The sequence below is a fragment of the Tachysurus fulvidraco genome, chromosome 18 (genome assembly GCF_022655615.1).
Source record: "Tachysurus fulvidraco isolate hzauxx_2018 chromosome 18, HZAU_PFXX_2.0, whole genome shotgun sequence".
Lineage (NCBI taxonomy): Eukaryota > Metazoa > Chordata > Actinopteri > Siluriformes > Bagridae > Tachysurus > Tachysurus fulvidraco.
The window spans coordinates 19,205,272-19,220,653 of NC_062535.1; the positions used below are offsets into that span (position 1 = coordinate 19,205,272).

The following is a 15,382-nucleotide window of genomic DNA, read 5'->3' on the forward strand; positions in this document are numbered from 1 at the left end:
AGTCATAACTCTGACTGTGGATTGTTCTGAACTTTGTGGGTTCAAACTGTTGACTGACATAAAGACACTTTGTTGTTGATTGTATACAGTATTGTCAGTAAATAACAGATGATAAGCAGCAGTAAGACTCATTGTACCACTTAGAGAAAATATTTTTAACTGAGGTGTTTTTTTAATAATTCACTGTAATATGGTAGTAAAATAAATCTCACCAGTAACTTGGAGCTGAATTACTGTGAAGAGCGACTGATAACCGAATAAACGCATGTCTTCAGTAAATGCACAGGAATAAAGTCCTCCATCATCTTTTCTGAAATCAGGGATGTTCACACTGAAAACTTTATTCTTCCTGTCATCAGAAATGGAGAACCTGCCGTCCTGGTGTTGTTCTGTTCCACTGATACGGATCAGTTCAGATCCTTTGAAACCATCTAGTTTGTAGAAGGACTTGGGGTTTGTTTCAAACTCTACTGGATAGAAGCAGCTGATCATCAGATTCTGTCCCAAATGACCTGTTACTGCTTTTGTCCCACTACAACATGGATCTGTCAATCACATTATCTCATTATTACATTTGTACATTATTCCACTTCACCTGATTTATATTTCTGTTCAAACAAATCAAGACTCTCCATTTTAACACACAGCTGTTGGTATTAAGAACCTGCTGTTTACATCCTCTATCATGATGAAGTTTAAATATTAAAGCACCTAAAAATTCCTCACCACTGTTCACTTTCAGGTTAATGTTGTGATTCCACCCGCTGAATTCTCCAAACTGATACATTCCAGTATCCTGTAAACTCAGATTTATGTAAATCAGTGTAATTATTCCTCCAGTGTAAAACAGAGCAATTCTGTCCTTATGAATCAGGTTGTTTATCTCTGAGACCCGAGCTGTTAGCAAATATTTACAGTCTGTCTCCGCTTTAAATTTGCAAAAATACACAGATGATGTGATTGGTGGATTTATGAAGTTCATTATGACATGACCTCCAGGATAACTGATCACATCAAAGCAGTGCACTGAACCTGTCAATCAGAATAAAAAGATTTGTCATCTTTCTGATGATAAACACCTCCAAATTCTCTCAATACTAAAGTTCAGCATGAAACTAACAGCAGCACAAATTCATAATGATTCCTCAACTCTGTAGTTTGTTATTTAATGTATAATTACTGACCTGAGATCAGGTAGAAGGTGATGAAGGAAAAGAAATTCTTCATTCTTTACTGAACTAAAGCTTTACTGATCTTCTCAAAAACTTTAACCCACTATTAAGAACTGAAATAAAAATTTGAAAAATGTATATCATCATTTCTTCATGTCTCCGCCTTCACTTCTCTCTGGTTTGGTCATTTCCTCTTTCTGTAGCATGTGTCTGTGTTACCCAACTTCACAGTCCCTCCTACTGATAATGTTGAAACACTGTCATCTATCACCTGACTAATGAACAGAAAAATCACCAAACCCTGAATCAAAAAAATCTTAAAGATGCCCCAAACCCCCCAAACACCAGTTGAGAACCCCTCTTTCTCTTTGCCCCAACACCCCCTTTTCTCTGTCTATTTCTTTTTTGTGGTTGGATTGAAACAGCTTTCTTTGTCTTTGACTGATGAAGACATACACACATCTGTTTGGTCATTTCCTCTTTCATGCCCGATGAAAGTCAGTTTGATTTTATTGTCTAAAGTCTTACCATCAGCAAATAACTATAATCAGAAAAGTATGTTAGTAGACTGTAGGTCAAATGTGTCTGGGACTGAGACAGAGGACTTCCTCCACATCAACCAGTCACGTGGGGGTGTCCCAGTATACAGGGGTTAAGGGTGGATGTCTTTATATGGAGTCAAAAGTGAAGGAAAACTGTTTCTGAGGATGACACCCTCTAGAGGATTACTGCAGTACTGTTTATAAACTGTTAACAATTCTGGACTCTTTATCACCGACAATCAAAAAAACAACTTAAATAAGCTCAATGTGGTGAAGTATGTGAATATATCTCATAAATGTATCTTAAAATCTAAAACCCTAGGATATTTTTGTAATTACTAGAAATGTGTGTGTGGATGGGGTGTTATATTTTAAAAGGTGTTGCTAATATAAAAAGGAAATCTTTATCCTGTTAAAACTAGTTTTATACCCATATTATGTATCGTGCCTGCAGACTAAAAACTAAATTTATAAAATTAAATACTAATAAAACTAAATTAAATCTATAATATTTGAAGTAACTTTCATTTTATGACATTATTGTTGTTTGTGCTGAAAATGACAACATGACTGAGGGAAAGTAAAAAAAAAACCTTCAATCGCATTTTTATGTTAATTCTATCAAGTAAAAACAATTTAAAAAAAACCTCTTAACCCTTGGTGCTAGAATCTTCTCTCCAACCCCGGACGTGCTCGAGCGCATCTCTGATGTCAATTTAAAAGTTTAGCTACTTTACAGTAAAATCATTTTGATTAAAAATGCTGAAGGATTTTAATAATGAAAATGTGTCTGTGACTATAAATACGTTTTAAAAATTACTGTAAATTCTTGTAAACTCGAGTCATTACTAACCATTAGTGTAGTCGGCTAACTTCTAATGTTTATTAGTTAGAATGTTTAGCTCTTTGCCTAACAGACATCCAGTAAGTACTGTGGCTGGGAAGTGCAAAACACATTTACAAATTCGAAAACAGAACAACAAGTCAGACAACCAACGGAAAACGTTGTCAAGACAGGTGTCTTGTCCAAAGATCGGTAAGTTTCCATGCACTAATGATACCTACCTTTTCCGGGTTGTCTGACTTGCCATTGTGTTTTCGGATTTGTTCATTTGTTTTCGGATTTGTTAATGTGTTTTGCACTTCTCGGACACCGTAGGTAAGCTTAGCAAAATAATAAATGCTTGTTTGCAATTATACATATATTGTTCATGGATTGGCCTAGCGTTAGATCTTTATATAAGTTCTTAGTACATGTAAACTTTATTTCCTCCAGCTGTCTGAAAATAGATATTGATTGTGGCCTCAGGAAAGGCGAATCATTTAGCATTGCATTGTACTGACATGGGGGGGAGGGGGTGGGGGGCATGGTGACTTAGTGGTTAGCACGTTCGCCTCGCACCTCCAGGGTTGGGGGTTCGATTCCCACCTCTGCCTTGTGTGTGTGGAGTTTGCATGTTCTCCCCGTGCCTCGGGGGTTTCCTCCGGGTACTCCGGTTTCCTCCCCCGGTCCAAAGACATGCATGGTAGGTTGATTGGCATCTCTGGAAAATTGTCCGTAGTGTGTGTGTGAGTGTGTGAGTGAATGAGAGTGTGTGTGTGCCCTGTGATGGGTTGGCACTCTGTCCAGGGTGTATCCTGCCTCGATGCCCGATGACACCTGAGATAGGCACAGGCTCCCCGTGACCCGAGAAGTTCGGATAAGAGGTAGAAAATGAATGAATGAATGAATGTTCTGGCCTGTGAAAAGGTGAGGTGTTTTTATTTATTTATTGATCTTGGTGCAGTTGTCATTGGTTCCAATTATATTGCTATAAATTCGGTCAATTAACGCAAACAGTTAAAAAAAAAAAAAAACAACCCAACATATTAGAATATAAAGCCTAAAGCCTGATTTTTTTTTACATGTGACTCCACCACCAACAACTGATTAATTTTTGTTCCAAACAATTTCCTACATTTTGTTTTAACACTTTATTTAACAAAAACAATCTATCTCTCTACATTTGTTTTGACAGAACTTACTGTTTATTAAAATAGCATTCACTTCTAAATGGGTTTCTTCACACAAGAGGAATTTACCATATGATAACTATGATGTCTATGATGTAATTTAACCTATAATTTATGTTTAATTTATATAATAATTTTTAGGACAAACGTGTGGCATTTCAATAACAGATTGAAAAAAATAAAAGTATAAAATAATATAATAATAAAAGAATGAAATAAAATATGACAGGTTTTTTCTGCGTTATTTATGTAAAATGTGGGGATCAAACCCAGATCTCTACGCATTTCATGATCATGCAGAGAATCTGACCTAAACGTAGGATCAAATTAAGCACATAAATAAGTAACATAAATAAAATACAGTTAGACTTACATGAACACAGGACAAATACAACTTGAATAACAAAACATAAGAATGACCTGGAAAACATCCAACTATATCATGTAAACACAAAACAATGACTGACAAAGACAGATACAGAAGGGCTGATATATATAGGGCAAAACATTTGGGTAAATAAGGAACCGGTGGCATGATACCAGTTGGTGGAAGGAAGGATAAAACACAGCTTATGTGGGGAACAAAGAGAAAAGCCAGTTATGAAGAAATACCTTGCAGCACCTTCTGTGAATCTGGTATGGAAATTTCCCAGGAGCTCCTAACAACTTCACACTATGGTTGGCTGCTTAGCCAAATAATTTAGGGAAATCTTATGTTTTGACAGATTAAATATAGGAAATTAGATGATAAACACTGCAATGTAAATTTTCAACTTCAACTGCATACACTGTCTAAGCTTCTCTCTTAATTTTAATTTAACAATTTAAATGATTTAATGACCATTTGCAAGATTTAATGAAGAAAATGAAATATTTTGATTAATTGCAAGAGGATTTTTTTTATTAAATTAAAGCTTAGTTAGTTAATGCACAGCATTACTCAGTAAAAAAAAATCTACTGAGAAATCTGATGTTTATTTCTGACGTAAATTTTGATGATGTCACAGCCATCAGTGGTTAGAAATTTGAGAGAAGAGAAGTGGCTGTGCTGTCTGAGTGGGAGGGATGGTGTTACTCCCCCTGAAATTCAGAGTAACATTGACCAATTGTGTGGTTCTTTGAGCTCACGTAGGAGTAAGAGATGTTCAGCTGCCCTGTAATGTAGCATGAACAGAAGATGGAAAAGTGCAGTGTCTTCATGTGTCTTGGAGGAATCACATGCAAGTGTGTGATGAGAAGAGCTAACTAGTGGGGATGTTGGGAAATGACCAGTGGGAGATGGTCTGCAATAAAATTCAGCTGAAATCATATTACTGTTCTGACTGGTTAAAGAAAACAAATAGTTGAATATAAAAATCTACCTTAAGAATTTTTCCCATGAACAACATTGCTGATTGATAAAGCAGAAATAGTTCATTTACACATTTTCTGTCTCTTTGTATAAATGCAGAATATGTACACAATGCCAAGTTTAGATAGAAAAAATACAAAATTGTTGAGAATAAATACACATCCCAGTGTCTGGACATGTGCAGAATGCATTTACAGGTTTAGATGATAACAGGATACAAAGTTTTACATTGCTTTCATTTAACATGGTTTTGAGATTTAAAGACTAACACCAACCAATCAGATTCAGTCTACCAAAGCCTAACTCCAAGCACTAACCAATCAGATTCAGTCTACCAAAGCCTAACTCCAAGCACTAACCAATCAGATTCAGTCTACCAAAGCCTAACTCCAAGCACTAACCAATCAGATTCAGTCTACCAGATTCTAGACGTCAACACCAACTAACACCCATCAGTCAGATTCATTTTTCTGGAGCTTAAACTTTGGTAGACTGAATCTGATTGGTTTGTATTGGGAATTAGGCTTTGGTAGACCGGAGACATCATGATGTTCTGAATCTGATGTAGATCGTTTTCATAATCAGCAGCCTGAAATAAACAGAGATGAAAAGATAATAGGAAAAAACCTTGTGTTTTGTGTCTCAACTTGTAGCCGAGTACAAATCCTCCAATCAGTAGCAGAGTTACAAAGACACACACAGTGATGATGATGATGATGATGATGATGATGAATGAGGATCCTGCTGATGACATTATGGTGAATATTCACTTTAAAACAGCTGAATAATGTCATCATTACAAACGTCAGATAGTTCATGCATTTTTACACAGATGAGTTAAACCATCCTATAATCAGTGATGGAGCAGGTTAACCTGAAGAGTTTTACCTACGTTGTGTTGCTGCTGAGAGAGAACTGCTGAAGAGAAAATAATTCTTATGGTTCTGCAGTTCCTTGATATTCAACATAACTTTAAAAGAACCATGACAATAAATAGAAAGCTTTAAAAGGAAAAAGCTTTTTTGATAATAGACACACACACACACACACACACACACACACACACACACACACACACACACACACACACACACAATATATATATATATATATATATATATATATATATATATATATATGTATATATATATATATATATACGTATATATATATATATACATATATATATATATATATACGTATATATATATGTGTCCAAACTCATGGTCTGTACTGTGTGTATATATATATATATATATATATATATATATATATATATATATATATATATATATATATATATATATATACGTATATATATATATATATATATATATATATATATATATACACACAGTACAGACCATGAGTTTGGACACACCTTCTCATTCAAAGAGTTTTCTTTATTTGCATGACTATGAAAATTGTAGATTCACACTGAAGGCATCAAAACCATGAATTATAGCATGTGGAATTATATACATAACAAAAAAGTGTGAAAAAAATTACCCCAAACACACCTCCAGGCTGTGTAAGGGCTATTTGACCATGAAGGAGAGTGATGGGGTGCTGTGCCAGATGACCTGAACCGGTGATAGTCACCAGACCTGAACCCAATGCAGATGGTTTGGGGTGAGCTGGACCGCAGAGTGAAGGCAAAAGGGCCAACAAGTGCTAAGCATCTCTGGGAACTCCTTCAAGACTGTTGGAAGACCATTTCAGGTGACGACCTCTTGAAGCTCATCAAGAGAATGCCAAGAGTGTGCAAAGCAGTAATCAAAGCAAAAGGCGGCTACTTTGAAGAACCTAGAATATGACATATTTTCAGTTGTTTCACACTTTTTTGTTATGAACTAAATGTTCTCTTTGAATGAGAAGGTGTGTCCAAACCTTGGTCTGTACTGTATATATACAGTATATATATACTTATTTGAACACTTCTAAATCTCACGTGTTACCTTTATTTCAGTACCAGAATTATTCAATTACACCTTGTAGTTTTTGAGATATACTCGTTAAAAAGAGCATGTTGTTTTCAAAAAAGAGGCTCAATAATAGGCCTCGGGTAGAAGAGGTACATTCGTCTGTGTGTCATTAATTTCACCCTCGTCTAGGCTTGGAAAACTTACAAATAGTTGTGAAAGCTACTTTAGTCCATAGAGGATTTCTACATAGTGCTGCATATTTTTTCAACCACCTGGAATACCGTATCAACTACCTAGCGACTGCCCAGCGCATCACAGGGACTCCACTTCCAGCCATGGAGGACATCCAGAAGAAACGCAGTCTGCGTCGAGCTCACAGCATTCTTCAGGTCTCCTCTCGTCCTGCCCATAGACTGTTTTCTCTTCTGCCCTCCGGCAGGCGTTTCAGGTGCCTCTGGACCAGGACCAGCCGACTAAAGAACAGCTTTTTTCCTAGAGCTGTCTCTTTATTGAACTCTGTCCCTCGCTGATCATATAGTCTTTCATACACTGTTACATCTCCCCCCTCACACTTCGTTATTGCGCTAATGGACTGTTTACACAAATGGACGTTATTGCACCAATGGACTATTACACAAACTATGCTCACTTGCTCTGTTTTTGAATTGCTGCTCACTATTGCCTTACCATTGTATATATCCACCTGATTTCTGTTTATAGTAACATCAATATATTATATTAATAACCATATATTTTGTTTATAGAACATACCATTCTGTAAATTTCAGTTTATACTAATAGCCATCTGTATATTATGTTCATAGCACGTATATATTCATCTGCATATTATATTCATAGTACAAACACATCTGTAAATTACTGTTTATAGTAATAACCATATATTTTGTTACATCCTTCTGTAAATTTCAGTTATAATTATAACCATCTGTATATTATGTTCATAGTACACACACATCTGTAAATTACTTCTATATTAACATTTTATTTAACTCATTTAAATCTTGTACAAACTGTATATCCTGCACTTGCTGCTATTGCACTCTGGTTAGACCTAAAGTGCATTTCGTGCCTTGTACTTGTACATGTGTAATGACAATAAAGTTGAATCTAATCTAATCTAATCTAATTTAATCTAGTGACACACTAGCATAACTAAGTCTTCTCAGCGCAACCACTTGGGATAGCATTGCAACTTCCTTACAATACCCTTACAACCATCTGGAATACCACAGAAACTGCCAAGCAATGTTCCAGCAACCGAGTTAGCTTAGCACTTAGCAGCACAGTAGCAAACAACTGGGTGCACAGTAACCACTTAACAACAAAGCTACATTTTAGTAACCCCCTAACAGTTGTGAACATACCACAAATCTTTCTAAGCTCAGGTGTGTCTACAGTATGAACTTTCTGTTGTCCCCTTTGTTACTTCGGTTTACATGCACCGCTGAAATAGCATAACAAACATTTAGCAACACTAGAATCCCACTGGGTTAGCATAGCCACCACCTAGCAACACCAGGAATATCATTGCAACACCATAGCAACCAGTTTAATTAGAATAGCTACTTGTCGCTACTCGATCCGTACAGCAACACGGTCGGTTCCGCGCATGTGCGAAATGACGTCACTTCCTGTCATCGCCGACGGCAGTTTCGGATATTAACGCTACCCTTACCGTCGTCATAGCACTTTATTTGCAACTATTATTTGTCTGCCTTTCAACAATTAATAATATTGCTCGTTTAATGTCTGTTTTGTGTGCAATGTTTTGTGTGCAAGTTTGCTTACCCTAAATTATGGTCCTAAGCAATCACTAAAATATTATATAAAATTTTTAAGCTTAATATGTGACACAAAATGAAACGTATGAGAAAATGTAGTAAAATTAAACTATAGTTTACATGTTACACATAATTTGGTAAACAGGCATTGACCTTCAAGCCTTTTTCATCAATGCAGTAGGACAAAAATGTTTCCATGTCCTCTTGACATTGAAAAATAAACATAAATTCATCCTTTGCCTCAGGGAATTCATCACACATGACCCTTTTGAGGGCAGTTTTTATTTATTTATTTATTTATTTATTTATTTATTTATATTTTCAGTGAGTGAGTGAGTGAGTGAGTGAGTGAGTGAGGGAACAAATTAATTTATGAATAAATCAGTTGAATAAATCAGTTTTGTCCTGCGTTTTTGTAAATGTAAACACACACATCTGTATTTCCCAAATTATGTGTAACATGTAAACTATAGTTTAATTTTACTACATTTTCTCATACGTTTTATTTTGTGTCACATATTAAGCTTAAAAATGTTATATATTATTTTAATGATTGCTTAGGACAACAATACCATAAAAACAAGTTAGAGTAAGCAAACTTGCACACAAAACAGACATTAAACGAGCAATATTATTAATTGTTGAAAGGACAAATAATAGTTGCAAATAATAAGACTTGCAAATAAAGTGCTATGACAACGGTAAGGGTAGCGTTAATATCCGAAACTGCCGTCGGCGATGACAGGAAGTGACGTCATTTCGCACATGCACGGAACCGATAGTGTTGCTTTACGGATCGAGTAGCGACACTACCACCTAGAAACATCCTAGCAATCAAGCTAGGGGGTTAGCATAACTACCACCTAGCAGTTATGTGGGTTAACATAGATATAAATTAGAGACAAAGAAAATAGGAGCATAAAGGAGACAACAGAGAAACAGACCCTAAATGTGTGTATTTAATATCTTACCAGACTCAGATGTGTATGATGTGCCATCTGGATTCTCTGTTGTGTCTTTTGTTACTTCTGTTTACAGGAACCAGAAAGTAATCCCATGTTCATATATTAATAACACAAAGAAAACACAGATAAGTCATAACTCTGACTGTGGACTGTTCTGAACTTTGTGGGTTCAAACTGCTGACTGACATAAAGACTAGATTTCCAAACAGATGAAAATGACGTTGTTGTTGATTGTATACAGTATTGTCAGTAAATAACAGATGATAAGCAGCAGTAAGACTCATTGTACCACTTAGAGAAACTATTTTTAGGCGTTTTTTTAATAATTCACTCTAATATGGTAGCAAAATAAATCTCACCAGTAACTTGGAGCTGAATTACTGTGAAGAGCGACTGATAACTGAATGAACGCATGTCTTCAGTAACTGCACAGGAATAAAGTACTCCATCATCTTTTCTCAAATTAGTGATGTTCACACTGAAAACTGGAGACTATGACATCCTGGTGTTGTTCTGTTCCACTGGTACGGATCAGTTCAGCTCCACTGAAGCCATATAGTTTGTAGAAGGACTTGGGGTTTGTTTCAAACTTTACTGGATAGAAGCAGCTGATCATCAGCGTCTGTCCCAAATGACCTGTTACTGCTTTTGTCCCACTACAACATGGATCTGTCAATCACATTATTTCATTATTACATTCGTACATTATCACAACTACATTATTCCACTTCACCTGATTTATATTTCTGTTCAAAAAAATCAAGACTCTCCATTTTAACACACAGCTGTTGGTATTAAGAACCTGCTGTTTACATCCTCTATCATGATGAAGTTTAAATATTAAAGCACATAAATTTCCTCACCACTGTTCACTTTCAGGTTAATGTTGTAATTCCAGTTCAAGTCTCCAAACTGATACATTCCAGTATCCTGTAAACTCAGGTTTATGTACCTCAGTGTAATTATTCCTCCAGTGTAAAACAGATCAATTCTGTCCTTATGTTTCACATTGTTTAACTCTGAGATCTGAGCTGTTAGCAAATCTTTACACTCTGTGTTTGCTATAAATTTGCAAAAATACACAGGTGATGTGATTTGTGGATTTTTGAAGTAAATTCTGACGCGACCTCCAGGATAACTGATCACATCAAAGCAGTGCACTGAACCTGTCAATCAGAATAAAAAGATTTGTCATCTTTCTGATGATAAACACCTCCAAATTCTCTCAATACTAAAGTTCAGCATGAAACTAACAGCAGCACAAATTCATAATGATTCCTCAACTCTGTAGTTTGTTATTTAATGTATAATTACTGACCTGAGATCAGGTAGAAGGTGATGAAGGTAAAGAAATTCTTCATTCTGTACTGAACTGAAGCTTCACTGATCCTCTCAAAAACTTTTGTCTTCTATTGAATTAAATTTTTAAGTTTCCTCTTCCTGCAGTTTCTCAAGTCTTTCACAGTCTTTCAGCTGATGATGTTGACATCAAACCCTCTCAGTTGACCAATAGTGAGGAAAATCATACCTGAGAGAGAAAAAAGTCATGGTAGTCTCCTTCTTTCTTTCTTTCTTTCTTTCTTTCTTTCTTTCTTTCTTTCTTTCTTTCTTTCTTTCTTTCTTTCTTTCTTTCTGTCTTTTGATGTTCAATACTGGTCTAAATGAACACAGTCTTTTGTCATTTCCTCTTGCAGACTGATGCATCTTTTTGTTTTTGTCTATGGTGCTTTATCGTAAAAGTCTCCCATCAGCACTAATGACCAAATACCTACAGAATCAAAACAAGTTAATTGGGGTAAAATGTCTGGAAATGTGTGAAAGATATTTTATAAATGTACAAAAGATGTACCTTAACATGCCACCTCTCTCTCTCCCTCTCTATTTCTCTATCTATCTATCTCTCTCTAATTACTGTTGTGGAAGTTTTTAAGAAAATAACACCCTGGTTCACAATTTATTGGTGCTGCTGATCGTGGGTAATTGAACAGTGGAGAAAAGTGTGTTAGAAATGTGTCTTGTGCCAGCAGAGGGAGCCTGAGAGCACAGATTGTAAGGTTTTAGTATCGAGCTTTGTCTGTTCTTGTAGTGAATTTATTTCAAACACACTCATAACTTAACTATGAGTTGTTACTATGGAGTGATTACTAATTATTTAATGACCATTAAATCATTGTATTTTGTGGTTCCAGTCCCATGAGCACATGGGCACGTGGCAACTTTTATTACATACAAATGAATGGGGTAAATATTTGGAGCTGGGGTTTATGTTTTATCCCAGTTTTGTAGTTTGTTGTGGATGTAACAGCTGAGATTTTGCTCTATGTTGCTTTTAGTGGAATAACAGCTTTGTTTATATCTTTAAATTCAGTTATGATCCATGTGGTACATACAAATTTAATCTCAATCTCAATTCCTATATCTGTGTCTATATGTACAGTGTAAACCATGAGATATACATGTGGCTAGAGAACTGGTCCTGAATCAGCCGTACATAAGTGAATATTATTAGCTTGATTGGGGTTTGTGTAGTGTGTGAGATTTAAGATTTATTTCTCCTCCTGTAAGTCATAGTGAGAAATGAGATGAGAAAAACCAGAAGCACTGCCAGGATTACAGACACTGTGATGACAGCTAGAGTTCATGGAAGAGAAACACATTTGGAAATCAGTGACTCGCTCACATCTAATTATTCTCTGATCAGAAGAGTGATGAGTGTTTAAACATCCACCGGACAGAAGACAAGTTGAAGGATGAATTGTTGAAGACTTGTTTGAGTTTGTGAGAAGTAAATATGTGCTTGTTGATGATGACCAGGATGAAGGTCATTGCGAATATTTACATTGTACATAAACATTTATATGGTACATTTTGTGTATTATGCAAAACGGAGTTGCATTTTTAAATGCTTATTTCTTGCATGTTTCACGACATTCATTTTTAAACAGTTTGATACAACTGAAGATTGTTTTAAATATACTGTGTAATAAAATACATGGGCTGCATTACTCACTCTAGCATTGTGGGTTTATGAAATACTTACATATGTTATTTCAAATATATAGCAATACTGAAAGTATTAACGTAGTCAGCTAACTTCTAATGCTATAGTAATTAGCGTGTTTAGCTCTTTGCCTGTCAGACATCCAGGTAGCTTAGCAAAGTAATAAATGCTTGTTTGCAGTTATACATATATTGTTCATGGATGGAGAGCTAATGTGTAATTCTGCTGATTTTGTCAGATCTTTATAGAAGTTTTTAATAAATGTAAACTTTATTTCCTACAGCTGTCTGAAAATGGATATTGAATAAAACCTCAGGTAAGTTATTTTAAGGTGAATCATTTAGCAGTGCATTGGTCTGACCTGTGAAAAAGTGAGGTGTTTGTTTATTTATATATTTATTTATTGATCTCAGTGCAGTTGCCATACGTATTCCAGTTATACTGCTATACATGTAGTTAATTAGTAAATTAACCTGTAATGAAGCGTCATAAGGATGAAGCGATAAGGATCCATTTGCAGGCTTTATTAGAAGACTCGCAGTACAGTAGGCAAGGGTCGACGTTGGCACACACCACAATGCAGAGTTGACAGAAATCGTGGTCGATATAACAGGGAAAGGCTCAGGGCAGGTGGCAGAGAATCGTAAGGCAGAAAAACAAACAAAGTAATAACCAGAAAATACAAAACAGGAAACGCTCAGAATGCTGAGGCAAATCGAGACTTCGTACAGAAGTCAGGTTCAAGTCTGTTTATATAGTCAGTGGCTGATTGAGAACAGGTGGTGGTGCAATCAGTCCCAGTGAGGGGTTATGGGAAGTGTAGTCCGGAAGCTACTAATACTCAGGAGAATGTTCTCTCCGGTGGTGATCGGAGGATGAGGCAGGTGCTTCATTCAAGACAAAACACATACAGTTAAAAAAAACAAACAAAAAAAAACAACAACATATTAGAACATAAAGCCTAAAGCCTGATTTTTTTTTTTACTTTGTCGTCCTTTACATGTGACTCCACCACCAGCAGCACAGATAAATGTACTGATAATTTTTTGTTAAAATAATTTCCTGCATTTTGTTCTAACACTTTATTTAACAAAAACAATCTATCTGTCTACATTTGTTTTGTCAAAACTTACTGTTGATTAAAATAGCACTCAGTTCTAAATGGATATATTCACACATGAGGAATTTACCATATGATAACTATGATGTATATGATGTAATTTAACCTATAATTTATGTTTAATTTACATAAAGATTCAAAACCCCCTTATGAGAAAAGTTAAATCAAGGTCCGTGACGTCGCCCCATGGGGCCCGGCCAGGCTCAGCCCGAAAGAGCAACCCAATCCCCAGACATGGAATCTGGCACTAGGGACATGGAATGTCACCTCGCTGGGGGGAAGGAGCTTGAGCTGGTGCGGGAGGTTAAGAGATACCGACTAGACATAGTTGGGCTCACCTCCACACACAGCTTGGGCTCTGGAACCCAACTCCTTGAGAGAGGCTGGACTCTCTACTACTCTGGAGTTTCCCATGGTGAGAGGCGACGGGATGGTGTGGGCTTGCTCATAGCCCCCCAGCTTAGCAACCATGTGTTGTGTTCTGTTATTGGACTTCTGTACACCATGTTCAAGCATAAGGGTGTCCATCAGTACACATGCCATCAGGACACCCTAGGTCAGAGGTCGATGATCGACTTTGTGGTTGTTTCATCTGACCTCCGGCCGTATGTCGTGGACACACGAGTAAAGAGAGGGGCAGAGCTGTCAACTGATCACCACTTGGTGGTGAGTTGGATCCGATGGCGGGGGAGGAAGTTGGTCAGACTTGGCAGACCCAAACGTACTGTGAGTCTCCGGTCAGAGAGATCTTCAACTCCCACCTCCGGCAGAGCTTCAACCAGATCCCGAGGGAGGTTGGAGACATTGAGTCCGAGTGGACCATGTTCTCCACCTCCATTGTCAACGCGGCCGCTCGGAGCTGTGGCTGTAAGGTCTCCGGTGCCTGACGTGGTGGCAATCCCCGAACCCGGTGGTGGACCCCGGAAGTATGGGATGCCGTCAAGCTGAAGAAGGAGTCCTATCGAGCCTGGTTGGCTCGGGGGAGTCCGGAGGCAGCTGATAGGTACCGAAGGGCCAAGCGAGCTTCAGCCCGGGTGGTTGCAGAGGCAAAAGCTCGGGTCTGGGAGGAGTTCGGTGAGGCCATGGAGAAGGACTATCAGTTTGCCTCGAAGAAATTCTGGCAAACCTTCCGGCGCCTCAGGAGGGGGAAGCAGTGCCCTGCCCACACTGTTTACAGTGAGAGTGGGAATCTGCTGACTTCGACTGGGGACATCCCCAGATGGTGGAAGGAATACTTTAAGGTTCTCCTCAACCCCACCGACATGTCTTCTACTGAGGAAGCAGAGGGCAGGGGCTCAGTTGTGGACTCATCGATTCCCCAAGCTGAGGTCACTGAGGTAGTTGAGAAGCTCCTCAGTGGCAAGGCACCGGGGGTGGATGAGATCCGCCCTGAGTACCTCAAGTCTCTGGATGTTGTGGGGCTGTCTTGGATGACACGCCTCTGGAACATCGCATGGAGGTTGGGGACAGTGCCTCTGGACTGGCAGACTG

The 15,382-nt window shown here is 37.4% G+C and overlaps 1 protein-coding gene across 12 annotated transcripts in view; it reads right to left on the reverse strand.

Moving 5' to 3' along the window:
• LOC113646401 (zonadhesin-like) overlaps positions 1-15,382 on the reverse strand; it is a 73,460-nt gene that overhangs the window by 2,521 nt on the left and 55,557 nt on the right. For 4 of the 12 annotated variants that reach the window (XM_047803212.1, XM_047803211.1, XM_047803209.1 and 1 more), the window contains exon 3: positions 213-545. The exons of 5 other annotated variants lie outside the window; for them this stretch is intronic. In XM_047803212.1, coding sequence (XP_047659168.1) covers positions 213-545 — 333 coding nt within the window. Of the gene's footprint in view, positions 1-212; positions 546-10,129; positions 10,256-10,633; positions 10,937-11,088; positions 11,203-15,382 lie in introns of those variants that run through there. 3 more of the 12 variants (XM_047803210.1, XM_047803208.1, XM_027152630.2) reach the window with 2 other exon arrangements.